General features: G+C 41.0%; 1 protein-coding gene across 2 annotated transcripts; it reads right to left on the bottom strand.

Moving 5' to 3' along the window:
- Positions 1–681: 681 nt before the first annotated feature.
- Positions 682–17,377, bottom strand: hook2 (hook microtubule-tethering protein 2). Of its 2 annotated transcripts, XM_032588440.1 has the most exons (23): positions 17,182–17,377; positions 16,118–16,200; positions 14,746–14,818; positions 14,591–14,641; positions 13,451–13,583; positions 13,138–13,205; positions 12,737–12,802; positions 11,111–11,191; positions 9,454–9,620; positions 9,169–9,309; positions 8,443–8,644; positions 8,150–8,260; positions 7,144–7,231; positions 6,975–7,041; positions 6,620–6,757; positions 4,924–5,011; positions 4,579–4,584; positions 4,391–4,425; positions 4,229–4,311; positions 4,029–4,132; positions 2,326–2,427; positions 2,159–2,230; positions 682–2,087 (listed from the first exon to the last, which is right to left on the bottom strand). In XM_032588440.1, exons 1-23 carry the CDS (start codon positions 17,224–17,226, stop codon positions 1,959–1,961), a joined length of 2,133 nt encoding a protein of 710 aa, XP_032444331.1. In that variant the 5' UTR covers positions 17,227–17,377; the 3' UTR covers positions 682–1,958. The 2 variants fall into 2 exon arrangements, with proteins under 2 accessions (XP_032444331.1, XP_032444332.1); XM_032588441.1 differs by lacking the exon at positions 4,579–4,584.
- Positions 17,378–18,032: the final 655 nt, after the last annotated feature.

The raw sequence follows: 18,032 nt of genomic DNA, 5'->3' as shown, positions 1-18,032 counted from the left end.
AGACCACCAATTTAATAGTTTAAAGTTTGTAAAACTTTATTTTTTTCTCACTGTAGATTACAACTTCTAGTCTTTTGAAACCTCTACCACTTTTGCTCAAATCCCTCAGCATGATTCTGCCACCACCTGACTTGCGTGGCCCTCGGGCTTCATCGATGCCGTTTCTTCAGATATCCTCCAACAAAACTGAAAAGATAATTATTATTTTTAATATTTAGAAGTGTTAAGTACAATGCTGTATTCGGGCCATTGTAGACGGAAACCCCCCCCCCCCCCCCCGCCCCCGAAGTGTACAAGAGTACATTTCCACCTAAAAACTCAGAATATTTGAGATTAATCTCTGCAATTTTCCAAAATTTATATATTTTTTGGAAATATCTGAGATCCAAAAGTGGAAAGTTTGCAAAAAAAAAAACAACAAAAAAAAACATTTTTATAGGAATCTATTCAATTTTCTAGAAAATGTTTTGGAAATTAAGTTTCAGAAATCAAAAGTTTTTGATTGTTTGAAATTTCCAAGTTTCTTCTAGAATATTTCTGAGATGAATCAGTTTTTTCCCCCCCACAGGTTTCCTTCCCCCTCTTCAAGGGGTATTATTACTTTTAAAGGCCTGATGTCGTTTTCATGTACAGAAGTTTCTAGATGAACCTAAAAGAGTGAATGTAGAGAAACCAAACAGATGTGATTTTCCTGTTCGGATCCAGTTTATTTGATGTGCAGCAGTAGAACAGAACTACGGCTCTTTAACGTGCCTTAGATCCCCGTCACAGCACCACGTCATCTACCAGACCACAGTATGAAAACACAGCCAAGCCCCTTCCCACCATGCTACCATAAATAAAACAAAAGCAATGAACGCAGAAAAACGTGCACAGCAACATGATTGTGGCCTGAAGAGAAAACGGCACAAAGCGTCAACGGGGGTCAAACAAGTTGCAAGATCGCAGTTCTGATATGGGATGAGCAAAAAAATAAATAAAAAAAGAAAATACGTAGATAAAAAAAAAAAAGAAAAGTCAGGGTAAAGGTAAAGAAAAGGCAGATTTAGTGTTTGATCATGCCTTTTATCTGCTGCTCGCTTCCTGTCAGAAAACGGCACAGATTCTGGCGTTGCGTCAAAGTTTCCTTCCATGAGGCGTCAGCAGCACAAAATGGCCGAACATCAGTAGTTTGATCATCCAGCTTTAAACTGGGATTAACACGACTCCAGCAGCGGGAAGCGGTGAGCGCCGTTAGGCTCCACCCACAACCACATACCCTGTTTCAACCTTTAGTGTGATGATAAAAAAAAAAAAAAAAAAAAACAATATTGAGAAAAATAAAAAACATAAATCTAAACTTCGATGCATAAAACAGAGAAGAGGTTGATCATCTTCATCGCCGGTCTGCTCCACAAAGGAAACAGTTTTGATCCTATACAAGGCACTAAACTCGTCCAGCTTTCTAACAAAAGTGCTCCAGTGTAAAGAGTTCTAAGAAGTTTGCACTTCAGAAAAACATTCAAGTGAACACTAAACATTTCCCAACCACCCCCGACGACCGGGTTCCCTCCAGTGTTTACATTTTAGACGAAGACGGGAGAGAACTCATCAAAAACAGTGTAGTGATTTTATACTTTACGCCTTCTTTAACCGGAAATTTCCTACTAATACCCTTCTCCAGCACATTAAAATGATCTAAACTTGTACCGTTTTACCTAACATTAAATAATAATAATAATAAAAAAGATTAAAACACAAGACTGAGTTGAAGAGGCTACAGAAGAAACAAAAAGAGTCACCTGGAAAGGTGACAAAGCCTGCTGGAGGCTAATTACAGAAAAACACAATACTCTCATGTGGCTGTGAGCCAGCAGGGGGCAGCAGCAACACAAGAGACGGAGGGAAATATGTGCAGCTGTGCAGCGGTCCAAGTGAAGGCATCAAGGTAGAGGTGGACCCCGCCGTCTGGTCCCGTCTCATCTGGGCTGGAGGCGGACCAGGCCGCGCCGGGCGTTGGTGGACTGTCTCTGCTGGGCCAGGAAGGACATGGCCTGGTTTCCGGGTCCCAGCCGCTCGCCGGACACCTGCTGGTGCAACGCCATGCCCTGCGGAGGAAACGGCGCGAGTTAAGCGAGACGCGGAGCTGGGAAAACGAGGCGTCGCTCCTGGTACCGACCATGTTGTACCAGGCGCTGATGATGAGCTTCTCCTCCTGGCTGTGTCTGGCTCGGCTCCGTTCGTAGTCGTGCTGGAGGAGAGACGAACGCGCCCGGCGCTTTTTAGTGACACTTTGGGGGAAAAAACGAGCGGAGGTCGCCGGCCGACGCTCTTCACGCGGCTCACCTCCAGATGCTGGAGTTTATTTTCCTTCTCGGTCAGCTGGTTTCTCAGAGACTGGACGTCGGGAGTCGGAGCCGGCTGCTTGGGATCCAGAGTCTTGATCACCTGCACACAGAAAACATCCTCCTGGTGACGCCTTTCTATCGCCCCGGAAACGCTTCATCACGCTGAACATGCGTCCTAACTGTCGAAAATAAAATCTGAAAAGTGTGGTGTGCGTCTGTAACCAAGTCTGTAGGTTTTAGATCCTTCTGCTGCTTCATTTCGAATAGATTTTAGGTGTGTGCTTTGGTTAAGTCATTCAAAAACATGAATATTACTTGACATAAAACAGTTGCATTCACAGATTAGCATTTCTACAGCATAATGGTGCCAGAACATGTTGCAGTTTGAAGCTTAACTTTGGTCAGAAAAGAAAAAAAAACACCCAGAAAAACCATGGATTCCTCCACTTCAAAATGACACATTTCAACGTGATGATTTATCACATTAATTTTGTGGTGGCGACATAAAAAAATTAGGTAAAGTTTAACAGATAGAAGTGCTTTTGAAAGCTTCACTGCTGTTACATCTCATGTTTCAGCCACTGAGAGACCTGAATAAGACTCCAGCTCTACGGTATGTTCGGGGTCTAACATCGAACATAAATCAGAGAATAATTAGCCGAAAAACCTACAGCAACTAGAAGTTAAAGGGATCCACAACTAGTTGAACATGTTGGCCACAATATGTTGAAATATTCTCATTTACTTAGAAGTTGTTAACATAAAAACTAGCGGCGCACCGATTGCTGTTTTCTGACCGATCACTGATTACCAATCTTTAAAAAGCCTGACCTATCGATTCCGATTTTGGCCGGTACCAATTTTTTTGTCGCTAAATGCAGCAAGAAAGTTGCTGAGTTGGTAACTATTGTTAACTGCAAACATGACCTGGTGTCTGAGTTTGTCAGTCAAAGGTCTGTCACTGCAGAGCAGAAGAGGAGAGTGTTTCATTTTTAGACCTTTGCTGAGGTGATAAGATTGTTTTTATATAAAAGTATTGGTCCATCACCAATCTCCCAAAATTAAGAAAATCGGCGCCAATAAATCGGTGCACCCACAGCAAAACCTCACAGTAACTTAAAAAATTGTACACCGTGGATATATTTTTCACCTGCAGGGGCCGCCATTTTTTTCACAATGCCTGCCAGACTGAGGATGTGGTTACACCAAAAGTTTGATTAATCTTAAATAAAAAGTATTGGTATTTACTTTGTGTAGGAGCAATACCAAAACTCATTTTTGTTTCTTCAACAAAGACGGCTTTGGCTTCACCTCCAGTCTGTGTAATACGTAAAATCAGTCTCTCCTCATCTTCGCTTTCCTGTGTCGTTGCTGAACTGGCGTTCAAACTGAAAGGGTTGAACGCCGCTCAAAGCGCAAAAAATACTTTTCTGATGGAGCTAGCGCTGTAGCACCTAGCATACGTCCGCCACCGTATACATTTTTAAAATAAATCTGTAGTAAATGTTCCTCAAATAAAGTCTGAATGTTACAACTGATTGCGGGTCCCTTTAAGAGGACAGCTTTGTTTTGTAAATATCTAGCAGATTTCTTCTCATTTGAAGCTATAAAATGACGGAAGGCTTTTACAGCTGCCGTCATTTTAATGGCTTATTTAAGCCATGTTGATGAGGGGAGTGTGTTCCCTCGACGAGGACTGACCGTTCTGGCTTTCTCCATGTAGCGTTTGTATCTCTGCTCCATCTGTTTCATGTCCTCGTCCTTCTTCCGAAGGATCTCCTGGAGTTCATCTATCTTCTTGGCCACTGAAAAAAACGGGCGCGTTCAGAACTCCACAGCATGAACCAATAAGCCGGGAGAGTAAGGGGGGGGAGGGAAACAAAAAAAAAAACGGGTCTTACTGTTGCTGTCCGCTTTGGGCTCAAGGTCGTCGATGACCTCCCGTTTCTTCCGGAGGTCAGAGTGAGCTTCGTTCAGCTTCTCCCTGAAACAAATGAGTCACTTTAGACGAATCCCATCGGTGGTAAACCGGCGCCAAGCAACAGCGGCGGTGAATGACTTACAAATGCTCCTCCAGCTTTTTCTTCAACAAAGATGACTTTGGTTCAATAAGAGGAGGAGAAAAAACAAAACGTTAACGTAAGATTCACGCTACGTGAAGGATGAAAACCTGAAACGTGTAAGCAGCGAAAGTCAAGCTGTTGCAGAATGAAATCATGGGCCTCTTGGACGGACGACGGGCCGTACTTACGATGGCCTGATTTTGGCAGATGTAGGATGGGGGGAAGAGGGGAGAGAGACAAACAGAGAGGGGCAGGCGTTAGCGCTGAATCACCACAGCAAACATGGGTTAAAGTCCCACACAACAGGTCCCACAAGGAGAGCAAACACTGCAGTCCTCCAAGGCCAAGTGGTCTTTCTAGCTAATCTCTCAGTGAGCCGTGTAAAAAGGATTCTTTTTCTTTTTCTGTTTTCAGAAATGATAAATTGATTATCCTTTTTATAAAGAGTCAGCATTCCATCGGCCTGATTGTGGACAGTATGCTGAGTAACGGCGAACGGCAACAGAGCAGGAGAGGCAGATTATTCCACTCACGTCCTCGTGTTTGCTGTCCTGCTGCTGGAGCGCTTTCTGGAGCTCCTCCACCTGAGAACGCAGCTCCGAGATCTGCTGCTGGTTCAACCTTGGCAGGGAGGAAGGAAGATTTTAATGTGGATTTTAAGAAAAAGTATTCTAAGTCTGAAATGACTACCAACTCTACGACGCCGTCATCTTGTTTAAGGACCATGATTTTATTTGTTGACTGATTCGTGTTAGCAGCAGAGGCAGTGGAGCGCATTGCTAACTAAAACGTTAGTTGAGCTAACCTTACAGAAGTAATCAAAAAATAGCTCTGCTAAAACACCTACATGGTATTTAGCTAAAGAGCTACTGTACATTAACAGTATTTAGTGGAAGCTAAAGCACTTTTTCCACAGCTGTTAGCAAAAGCTAATGGTTCTGCTAAAGACGGAAAAGTGAACGGGTTATAGCGCTTTCACACTGAGCTAAAGTGCTACATTAACACAGTATTAAAAGGAGCTAATGCTAAAGCACCAAACAACATGGTATTTAGAAGAAGCTAATGCTAAAGCAGTAAATCAACAAGGTATTAAGAAGCTAATGCTAAAGCACTACATCAATGTGGTATTAAGAAGCTAATGCTAAAGCACTACATCAATGTGGTATTTAGAAGAAGCTAATGCTAGAGCACTACATCAATGTGGTATTAAGAAGCTAATGCTAAAGCCCTACATCAACGTGGTATTAAGAAGAAGCTAATGCTAAAGCACTACATCAACGTGGTATTAAGAAGCTAATGCTAAAGCCCTACATCAACGTGGTATTAAGAAGCTAATGCTAAAGCACTACATCAATGTATTAAGAAGCTAATGCTAAAGCCCTACATCAACAAGGTATTCAGCAGTTTATTACTTGTTTTCTACTGTCTGTTTTATTTCCTTCCTGTATCTTTCTTGTTTGAAATAAAGTTGAGAAGACACAGAACTGTCGTCCCAGAAAAAATATTGCTAAAAAACTGAAAATATTTAAGCTAAATGTTTAGATTAAACCCGTTTCCCTCCAACAGTTCAATGAGTGAACTTTCAAAAATAAACTGTATAGGATTCTTTTGACAATGTAATAGTCCTTTTCAGAACTGAGCATTTCATATATGTCACTATCCTCTTTTGAAAAAAGATCCTTAGATTATCTTTGTTTAAATTATCTAGTAATTCCACTGTGGGTTAAAGATGTTTCAAGTGGAACTTTGTGCATCTGCTGTGAGCACCTGTCGTCCATTCAACGCTCCGCTCTACTGAGCATGCTCACTCCACTCCTCTCCTCCTGTTACTGTTGCCGGGGATGCTTCCCACACCCTCAGCCTGGTGTTGCATTGGACACACACACACAAACAGTCCACCCACATGTCCACATGCCCAAAGGCATGTAAACACACACACACACACACACACACACACGCCTGCACGTAAACACACACGCCGTAGGGACAATCTGGCTTTCTGCTGCCTGTCCTCCAGCCCAGCCCACACAGCTCCGCTCCACACGCAGTCCAGAGGGCGAGTTGACATTTAGGCAGATATCACTCCTTCCCTCAGCCAAATCAACAGTTTAATACCCGGGAACGCACAATATGGTGGCCCCCGGGGGGGAGGGAATGCTTATCCAACTATGCTGAGCGAAAAAAAAAAAAAAGTTAAACCATTTAATGAATTCATGAACAAACTCCCACCTGTTCTGGGTTTCCAGGGTGTTCTTGCTGCGCTGCGCCTCTTCCAGCTCGGCCTGGACCTCCACTAGTTTCTGTCTGTAGGCCTCCTCCTGAGCACACAGCATCTTGTTCTCGCTCTGCAGACGGACGACCGTTTCCCTGTCGAAGGCAGAAAATGGGGAACAACAGAAAGGCAGGATGAGGGGAAGGAACGGGAGACAGACCGGGGAACAGTGGGACAGACTGAGGAGGCTCTTATGTGATGCCGTGTGTTACCGATCCACTGGCCAGCTGAGCGTTCAGCTTCCAAAAATAAAACGCCACAATGAACACAGCCCCAGCGTAAGCTCTGGTTCAGATGGATAGATGGACCTACTTTAGCTCAGTGGGCATGATCTCTGCAGCAAGGTTCCCCACCGTCACATCACCGTCAGACAAGTCTCCTACAGAGAGAAAGAAAGATAAATGAATTGTTTTACGAAACGCCATCGTGTTTCAATGCGTTACCAATCAATAAATAAAAGTATTCGGGATGATTTTCCCACCTGTTCCGCTCAGGCAGCCCTGCTGGACCTGCGCGCACCGCAGCTCGTCGTTAGCTTCCCGAAGCGAGTCTCTTTCTGAAATGAGACGCTGCAGAAGAGAAAAGGTCGTTGGAAACACGCTGTCCAGAATATTCCAAGTCCTGATTTGATAAACTTTGTTTTATTATTCATGTTTTGTTATGTTACATCACCAAACAATGCATTTTACACAAAGGATGCACGATAAATCTTCAATGTTGGCACTGGCTGATTTTTTTAACATCTGCATATCGGTCTGATAACTAAAACTAAAACAAACTAAACAGCAGATACTTTATTATTTACGTCTTTGTCGTTTGTTTTGGAGGGGAGCATTTGTTGACCTTGACGGATATTTATATAAAAGTAGTACAAATTGTCGTCCATGATAGCAGTATTAATATCTGGGCCTGTTGCAATAAGCAATAAATCAATTAATCGTGTGATAAATTGAAACAAGCTCAATAATTTCTATTTGCATGATTTATCATTTTCCTTTTTTCTCTCTGTCTACAAAAACTGTCCTCAGTCTGGTGCTTTGATCTCAACTAGTCCTAACTAGACATAGTTCATTTTATCCGTTTTGTTTATTTTGGATATTTAAAATGTCTTCCAGTTCCAAAGGTGAATGTTCACTAGAATTTAAAGATTATTAATCTTTGAGCATTAGTTTGTTTTTGCATGATATTACTTGAAGTTGGTGTCAAAACAGCAATATTATCGTTCATTGCAATAATGTGCTGGATAATTTATCGTACTGCTAAATTTGCTGCTGTTACAAACCCATTAATATTGGATATTCATTTTCATAAAACAACACATCAATCTTTATGTGACACGGATCGTTGTCAGATCTGAGACTTTTCTAGAAGCGACAGATCAGGTGGGAGTCTGCAGCACAATATCTGCCTGGCGACAGCCTCAGCAGCAGAGAAGTGCTGATCCACACAACATTTCCCAAATGTGCCGGCGAGGAGCAACAACTCACTTCTTTCTCCTTCAGCAGTGCGTCATACTTGTCATAAAGATTCTTGTACTCAAACTGCCACTTCTCAGCCTTCATGGCCTCCGCTGTGTGCCTGGTGTGAAGCTCATGAGCCTGGAAAAAGATAAATAAATAAACACACACGCACAGAAAAAAAAAAAAAAAAAAAATCAGAAAGCACACAGTCTGCGAGAAGCGCTCCAGGAAAACAGCAAATCTCTCCAAACACATGCAGCAGCCAGACTCAGTTTATCATCGCTCAGATGGCGAACAGATGAAGCGGCGACGCGGCGTGCCTGTCTCTTGTAGGTGTCCAGCTGACCGCGGACGGCGTTGGCCCGCCGCAGCTCCTCCTCCAGCTCGCAGGTGCGCTGCATGTACACGGTGTTGCGCTCCTCCAGGAGGCGCACCTGTCTGCGCAGATCGCCCAGATCCTCCAGCTTCCTCTTGTAGGTCTCCACCAGCGCTTCGAGCTGGTTCACCCGGTCAGACGAGTGTCTGAGGGGGCAGCAGAGGGACGGAGGGTGTGGGTAGCGGCTAATCATGCTTGGGGAAAGTCATTTATCGCTGAACATGAATAACAAACGCCTTCAATTAAGAAAGGTGGTGTCAGCTTTGTGTCCTGATCTGTGTCACCTTAATATATTTAGCTGGACGATAAATTGTCTCAGAAGTTATTGCGATAAACAATAATATTGTTGTATTTAATACTTTTTGTTTTAAATCAAGGCTATCATTTGATAATAACTGGAACATTGATCGATATATTCAAAGTGTATTTGCCTGATGATAGTATTTGACAAAATGTCATTTTTATTTTTCGTTTCTTCATTGATGACTGTATCATGTTGCTATGATGTGATGCACTTTGAAGTTGTCGCTGAAATGTGCTATACATAAAAAAAAAAACTCGACTTCATTGTGTCACGTGCTGCACTGCTACTCTAAAGCACATGTACAGTTACGCTGATCACCATTCCAGCTCATTTCGATAGTAGAGAACCACTAAAGCGTTCGGCCACCTGAGGATGTCCATCTCGTCTTTAAGCGCCTGGGCTTCGTGCGCCAGACTCGTCAGCTCCTCGTTCCTCTGCTGCAGGTCGGCCACCTCGCGCTCCAGCAGGTCTGCACGAACGCGCAGGTCGTCTCTGCTGTTCTCCAGCCTGAGACGCACGGCGGTTCATGTGGGTGAGAAACAAACGCGGCCGAGGTGACTCGAGAAGACACTCGAGTCTAGCACCAAAACGTCTCACATGTGGGTATAGAAGCTGCTAGGTATCACAGTGATCTTTTCGGCGTTGGCCAACCTGTAGTTCTCCTCCTGCAGCTGCTCCATCTGACTCTGCAGCAGCAGCAGCTTCTTGCCCGTGATGGCGGTGGTCGCGGCATCCAGAGAGTCGCTGCAGCAAAGCCTCTCCCTCAGGGAGCGGACCTCCGCCTGGAGCGACGACCTCTCCTCCACGCCCAGCGACAGCTGCCGGAGGGCAGAGAGACTTGATGCAAAACATTGCAAACACACATCGAGTAATTTAGGGGGGGTGGAGGTGATTCGACTAGAGATACACTGACCAGATATAAATATCTGCATCGGTCACAATATTGAAAAAAAATTTCTAGATTGGTGACACTGTGCCCGACCCATAAGGGGAGATCTATTCAGTTTAATTCTATGTTTCTCTGAGCGACGTCGTGCTTTATTATTTATTTTACGTTACATTTAGAACTCCTTATTGTACTTTCTGAACCTTTTCAAAGAAGGTTTGTTGCAGTTTAATTTTACATGTTTGATCAAGGCACTCCACCTTTTCTTTTTCTCGATTTCAGCTTATATTACACTGGCTGTTCTACTCCTAATTGCACCGACTGAACAAATTAAAGTTTGACCAAGCTTGTGATGCCATTTGTATATACACAAGTGTGCAGATTTATCACATAAATATGTAATTCAGTACATTTGGTCGGTGTTAAAAAAAAAAAACAACTAACAAAAAAAAAAACTTCAGATATCTGTATTGATACAGGAAGAGAAAAAAAAAAGTGGATCGGTGCATCCCTGGTTTTAACTACATAAAAGACAATGCAAGTAAAGAACAAAAATCCTCAAGGCAAAAATATTCCCAAGTGTGTGAAAGTGAAGAAATTTGTTCATTTTCAAGCAGATTTATTTAGAGCAAACCTATGAGATAACACAAAAGAAACTCACCATGCTTTAGTTCAAAGAAGGTCTTTAAAACACGAGCTTCTCTGTCACTTCACATGCTCTGTCGTCACTGCTGCTCAGTCAGCTGATGTTCAATATTCCCTCACAGTGCTCCACTTATCCCCTACCCCGACGGTTTAAACCAGATCCTCATGCTAAGATTAGATACGACAAGAATGCTTATACTGGAACTGCTGCTGTATTTTTTTTAAGTTGAAAACAACTCCAACAATTTGGATCTTTTAACCATCAAAAAAAAAACAAGCGGAAACTTTTCAAACGGGACGCGTTTTCCAGGCAGCATAAGCTGCATAAGACCGCGCTGAACTTTTTAGGACAGATTGTGTGTTTGCAGCGCCGGGCCAGTAACAGCAAATAGCTCCTAAAACAACACCGCTGACTAATTCCCAATGTGTGGGCCGAGCAAGTAAACAAACAGGTGGGCCGAGAGCAAGCACAAATTATTGTTGGCTACAGATCCATCCCAAGGCAATGTGTCAGTTTTATCTAGATGTTATGCAACTGCTGACAAGAAAGTGTGTAAAAGGGGGAAGAGGGAGAAAAAAAAGTCACAAATAAGCAGAAAGAAAGATGATATCCTGCAGGGTAACCAATAGAAGCTAAAGTGAAAATAGTTCTGATAATCTCTGGCAGAGCAGCATGTCGGCGCAGAGAAGAGCTTTGTAAAAAAAAACTGATTCTGACTTTATTAAAGATGAAAATGTTGGCTATAAAGCAACGTGAACTCCGTTTAGCCGACTGACCTGACGCTCAAGGTCTCTGCAGCGCTGCGTCAGGTCCTCCTTCTCGCCTGCTTCCTCGCTCAGAAAGTAATACTTCCTGGACTGAAAGAGTGCAGAGAAGAGACGTCACATCAGGGAATCAGAGGAGAGACCGGCGCGTCACAACAGCAACGCGAGCGCTCACAGTTTCACACATTACTACAAACTTCCCTGCATTGAGAGCGGAACACAATGAATGTAACTGTGAAGTTTAATCATTTGAAAAGCTCGTCTTCAACTGCAGCTTAAAAATGATTTAAATATTTTTTTTACCGCATCCAGCGCAGGTGCTCAATGCAAACTGAGAGATTCTATTTGTAGTCAGATTAAAACTATTACAGACGTTATTTTCTTACAATAGAAAATGTAAAGTACAACAAAAAGTATTTGTGTTTTTATAACCGAAGTTTAACAATGCTTAGAACCAGAGACTTTTACTGAGAAGCCCTAAATAATAAAGCCAAATCAGCCTTTACTGAATTTAGTAAGTTTGGCAGAATATGGCACTAAGTCTGTCACGATAACAAATTTTGCTGGACGAAAAATTGTCTCAGAACTTACTACGCTAAACAATATTGTTGTTTTGATACCGTTTTGACTTATACAATAGTAATAATGCCATAAAAATGGCATTCTCAATTATCAATAAACTTTAAATTCTAATTAACATTTAAAAAATGGAACTGGAAGACATTTTAAATATCTAAAAATAAATGAAGAACAGAAACAGCAAATAAAGTGAATTATGAAGACTCTGTAAACAAAATGATCTTTTAAAAAGGGATAGTCGGGACCAAAACACCAGACTGAAGATTTTTATCATCCAGTTTTTGGTAAAAAGAGAAAAAAAGAGAAAAACGCTAAATCATACAAATGAAAATGATTGAGTTTCTTTTAATTTCTCATGCGATTAATTGATTTATTGTTTATTGTGACAGGCCAATATAGCACACTGCAAAAACACTAAATGCTACAAAAGTATTTGTTGCATTTGTCTAAGTTTACTTGAACAAAGGCAAAACTAAAGTACTAACAACATTTCAACTAAATATTTCTGGATATTGATTAAAAAGTACTAGTTTCACTGGCAGTTTTTGATCTTGTAAAAGACAAAAATGTCTCAATTTAAGTGAAAATAATCTAGAGGAACTAGTACTTTATTAAAACTATATTAAGGAATTATTGACTTAAATCAAGCTCCTACGTATATCTTTGTGAAATGTTAAATGTAGGTTAGTTGTGTCGTATTTCACGTATACTGAGATATTTGCACCGACTAGACAAAAGAAATCTTGGTAATATTTTGTGTTTTGAAAGAAAAAGGCACAAATTTTGTTCTATTTCCTGAAAATAAATTTGTTCAGTCGAACAAAAAACAAAAGAAATTGAAAACTAGATGCCTGTTTTTAAATACAGAAAACGTACAACATCTCTTTTTAAGTTTTGGATGTACAATGAACAACATCCATTTTGTATATAAAGAAAAAAACTAAATCTGACTATTTAAGCATTGTTCTTTTTTATTTCCTCACCCCTTTCACCTCACAAACATAAATACAGACGATCCTCTGGTTCATAATTTTCCTGTACTGACTTTGTGATATTTACCTGGTAGTCAAAGTCTCCATATGTCTCTGGACTTCCTGGTTCAGATGACGGTTCCTTCGCCAAAAGCTGAAACCAAGCAGCAGGAAATGAGCTCAAGTGACAGATAAAAACTGACAAGAACCGCACTGGCAGACGCAGGTTTGCTCAGATTTATTAATATCTTTCATTTGAAGGCAATCTTCCTAAGCTCAATATTAATCAACTCCTACAGCGTTGGCCCTCAAAAGCATCAAATCTATTCTTAGAACTGCACAAAGCAGGATTTGGGGGGAATTATTTCAGTCTAAATGTTTATGCGTATGAATTACACCCATGACTAACATCTGGATTAAAAGAAAAAACAAATAAAAAAAAAACAAAAAGAGAGAGCAAGGAGAGGGTAAGTCGGGGTGCTCACTCACCTCCTGAATGGCTGTCATCACAACATGCTGGACAGATTCCTCAAGTGTCATAATCTGCTGGATTTGCTCTGTTTGGGAGATGATGACAACAAAAGCTGTCGATGTGCAGCCAGATGCAGATTAACGCAAATAAACTTTCCTAAAATGAAACCAGCTCAGGTTCATTAAACCGACGGTTCAAACTTTAGTGTTTTAAAGTTTATTCTGGGAAATGGGGAAAAAGCGTCATTCATGTGTTTGAGTTAAAATAATCTCGTGGATCATTTCTCACAGGTTGATGCGTGGATTTCATTTGTTTACTTTTTTTTTTTACCTTGTTTCTTTTCGCAGCTGACGGCGCAGCCCAACACGAGCTGCAGCAGCTTGCCCAGCTCCGTCACGTCTCCCAGCTCGCCTATGAGGTTCACATCTGGTAAATGCTCGTCGGACACCTGCTGACTGAGCACCTGGCCATGACACGGGAATGTCAAAGGTCACATGTCCAAACACAGCCACGAACCAAACAGAACTAGAGAAGTAAGGGCGCAGCTCAAAGAATCAGAACATTGTCAAAACGTTTTATTTTTTTTTGTTGCTGCAGTATTTCAATTTGAAAACATGGCTCACAGCTAAAGATAATGATAAAGATGTTGTCTATATCAAAGTCAAACAAATTTGACTTTATAATTTAAGCCTTGAAATTGGGCTTCTGTCCCTTTAAGAAACTCCACCTTCAGTAAGACATCACAACATGGCTCCTCTATTAACCCTAACCACGGTTTTACCAATGTTGCACTGAGAAGCAGCTCCTATAACGAGCTCAGCAGACGTGCAGCTCCACCAGGTGTTTGCTAATTGCTGCTGACTAGTCTGAAGGAGCTGAGCGGGGCTCAGTGAGGCAGAAGCTTGGAAAATGAAGCTCCAAGGAGGTCGGGCTAGGTCCACCAAAGCGTTTTGCACAGCTAAATGGTTGCCATGGAGATTAAAGGATTCCTCAAACATGCATGAAAGAATCAAAGCAACACTCCAAGTATGTTTTTGATGAGGGAATAAGAATATAACATGTAAAGCTCAAAAAAGTCAGTTTCACATAACACTACTGCCCCTTTAAAGAGTGAATAAACAAACTAATGTGTGATTTTAATTGTGTTTGTAATTTAACGAAAGCACCACAATTGCAAAATTGTGATTTCTTTTTCAATATTAGCGGAATATCGACAAAGTTTTGAGCACATTTGTAATGCAGCTACTGTGCTGGACTGGCCAGCAAACCTTCCGAAACCTTTTAATGTACAGAAGATGAGAAACAACAAAGCCAAAAAATAACCAAAAATAAACATTTCAAGTATCAATTTGTCTGGAATGATTATAAACAATATGAGCTTCCTGCTTTGAATTAAATCACTGAACTAGATTAACTTTTGACGATACTCTGACTCAGTGAGAGGAACCGATAAAAAACAAACAGCCTTACATCATGGTAATACTCCAGCATGCTTTTCAGGACCTTCTTCAAGTTGCTGACCTAGAAAAACAGAAACAAGAGTTGGCACTGTGATTTTTTTTTTTTTAGTTCTAGTGAAAGACAACAAAAACAAAAGGGATGTTCTGCTGCTCTTCAAACGTTACTTTAAGGCGCCAGTTGGCCTCGCTCTCCTCCTTGATCCTGCCAAGCCACGTCTCATTAAACCAAGAGGGGTCTCTGTTAATGAGAACGCAGAGCTGCAGTCACAATACATCTCTCTGGACATCACAATCCACAGGAAGCAGCAGCAGTAACACAGCCTTTGTTCTTTTAAACACAGTAGCATTCGAGTAAAGATGCTCATTAAAGTTACATGACATGGGAATAATGAGAAGGGGAGGAAAAAAGTCAAAGTGTCCTGAAGTGGAACAACAGGTTTGATGTTAGGACATTTTTAAGCAAGCTGCTCAGACACGGACCAAAAAAAACAACCAAATAACTTTTTCCTACAAGCCGAGGTCTTGATTCAAATGCACACGTGAACGGAAAGAGAAACGGGGAACAATCCAAAAGCAGGAAGTGGCCTATAATGCAGGGCATTCTGGGTAAGTACAACCAAAACAAACGCAATATTCTAATTCTAGCAGGAGAAATGTCACGTTGTCTTTTACCAACAACAAAAGATTAATCCTACAATGACTAAAATATGACGCCACTACATTTTGGTTTACATTTCGTGAAGAAGGAATTTGTGCTCAGTGTCTTCTTCAGAGAGTTATGTGTCACATCCTTGAGCGGGTCCTGGTGCGGCGCCACCGCAGGTGAGGAGGGGAACAGGTTTTTTCAAAAGGTTCTGGCTCGTTTGACACAATGCAGTGTGAAAGAGAACCACACCAGCTGAAAATGTAACAAATGTTGCAACTTTGGTTCCCAATTGAAGCGAGTCTACCAGACTATCAGGTGTGAAAACACCCTTAATGACTTTGCCGTTAAAATGAGACAAAAAAATTAGTAACAATCAGTATCAGCCAAAATCGAAATCAGGCTTTTAAAAAGATCAGAACCATTTTTTTTTACCGAGGCTTGAATAATTATACAAGTGTAAATATATGTAAAAGACATTCTATCCAACACTGGGTCAATATTATATGTACATGTTTCAAATATACACGTGATAATCATTAACAAGATTCTGATAAAGTTCTGATCGGATATTTGACCTTTTATGAGAAATGGTAGACCTAATTTAGAATGGTTGGTTTTCTGGTTTTGGTCCAAACTAACTAAAGTTTATCCTGTAAATCTTCAGGGAAGCTGAATATGTGAACTCCTGATTGTATCCAAGTTTGAATCATCTAGCTTTTTATTTGAGCGGAAGTTGAAGAATTCAGAGACAGTCGTCCATTTATACTGATAAAGAGAGGATGTAAACTTCTCAGCAGAACTGTAAATTAGTTTTTTTTTAAAACATTTGATTTAAGTCCTTCCTCTGCACGAATCAGAAGAGCAGAAAGTCTATAAGTACGCAATGCTTACATTCTGTAGAGTACGTGAGCAATGGCCACTCCACTCGTTAGATCGTCCTTGTTGTCACATGACGGGACCTGAAATGTCTGCAACTGAGAATAAAAACATAAAAATGTTAACATGAGTCGTTTTATATAAACTTAACCATACAGCTGCACACCAGCTGATTTGAAATTACTACCAAGTCATTTGGTTCCTACAAAATATGAACCAAATCAAACTGTATATTTTGTTTCAAATACACAGTTTGAAACAAAATTCAGCCAGAAATCACCAGAAAAAAAATAAGTATTTTAATCTTTGGGCACATTTGATTTCTTTATAACAAAAAGAAAGAAACAAAAAACAGATCAGTTTACAAAAGCACAAAGATGTATGAAACTCAAATCCCCAAATACTCAAACGTATTTCTCTTTAAAGCTTAAATATATCTAATTTTATATTAGAACTTCAGTCTGCAACAGAGGTCCAACAAAACAGTAGTTCTTAATGAAAGTGACACCAGTCACTTTGAGTCATTCAGTGACTGGTTTGTGACCTGCAGCCCAGTGATAATGCAGACAGATCTCACTCAAAGTGACTGGTTTGAGTAAATGAATCTCATCTCACAATGAGATTCATTTAAGATGAATCTTTTACATTCATCTTAAATAAAAGATTTTAAAACAATTATGATGGACTGCAGACTTGCTCAGTGCGTCACCTTACCCCACTTGTTTGGAAGAACCAAACAAGTGGATTTTCCCTGAGCTTCAAAGGAAAGTTAGCATGTTGGAGGCTTACGCCAAGCCGTTTGGGTTTGTTTGTTTAGCAGCTACTGTAACTTTGCTTTGGTAAGCAGACCACCAAGTCCATATTGCTCAACTTGTTTACAGCTTGTTAGCTTGACTGAAGAGCAGCTAACACCGTTTCCAAGAACTAGTTACTGCTTGTATGTTGTCACAGAGAGTAAAACAGAACGTCCCGTTTTACCTCAGGAATTTATTTACGTGAATTTTCAGAACACCTGCCGTCACCTGTTAGCCCCGGGGCAGGTTAGCCTCGCTCGGAAACCTCGCTAACTTCAGACTTACCCAGGTCAACAGCGAGTCGCACAGCTTTGCTTTATCCAGACTCATGCTGCCGAGTGGCGTGAAGCGACAGACCGACTGGACCTTCGCCGGTTCTGTTGCTCAGGAGTTTGTTTCTCCGGTCCTGACTCCTTCCACGTCAGGCCTCCGAGCGCTGCCTCCCGTCCGCTTCGCGTTTCACTCCCTCCCTCTGTTATCCACGCGAGCTTCCGTATGACGACCGTTACCATGGAAACGGCTTGTGCTACGGGGTCAGCGTGTCTGGTCACAGTGAATGGTGGTAATTTGAGAGCAATGGCGTCGGTTCAGTCAGGTTTGAACGCACTAGAAAAGAGGTGGATTTAAACGTTATCATGTCTTATTTTTACCTGCGTATTTAAGCGAGATTTTGTTAATTGAAATATATAGAGGAAAAAATTAACTAATGAAAAAAAAGAAAAATAAATAGGAGCTTTCAGGAAGACTTTTCGGGTTTACTCTAGTTTAAAAAGGTATTCATACCCCTGAACCTTTCTACATTTTGTCTTAATTTACAACCAGAGGTCGGTAGTAATTCATTACATTTACTCAATTACAATTACGTTAGTAAAAGTAGTTTTACTGTACTGCACATTTTATTTTTACTTGAGTAATATTGTGATGAAGTAGCCTATCGCAACTCTTGAGTAAAATTACTGGCTACTTTACCAAATAAAATTTAATACACGTCTATAGTAATACTATCCACTACAGTAAATGGCTGAAGAGAGAGGAGATGCAGTAATTATAAAAGACTGGAAAAAAAACAATCACATTTATATTCAGTCAGCAAAAACGAAATTTCAAGAAAATCTGGATGAGATGGGCTGTATATT

This window comes from Xiphophorus hellerii, chromosome 16, assembly GCF_003331165.1.
Source record: "Xiphophorus hellerii strain 12219 chromosome 16, Xiphophorus_hellerii-4.1, whole genome shotgun sequence".
Classification (NCBI taxonomy): Eukaryota; Metazoa; Chordata; class Actinopteri; order Cyprinodontiformes; family Poeciliidae; genus Xiphophorus; species Xiphophorus hellerii.
Note: the sequence above shows the minus strand (reverse complement) of the source record. Positions and strands in the feature narration are given on the sequence as shown.

Excerpts from the sequence above, each read along its gene's own strand:
- hook2 (XM_032588440.1), bottom strand. The coding sequence starts at position 17,226 with ATGAGTCTGGATAAAGCAAAGCTGTGCGACTCGCTGTTGACCTGG. Across the intron at positions 13,584-14,590 it reads TGCTGGAGTATTACCATGAT|GTGCTCAGTCAGCAGGTGTC; the intron begins GTAAGGCTGTTT and ends TGTCATGGCCAG. Across the intron at positions 12,803-13,137 it reads TGATGACAGCCATTCAGGAG|CTTTTGGCGAAGGAACCGTC; the intron begins GTGAGTGAGCAC and ends GCTTGGTTTCAG.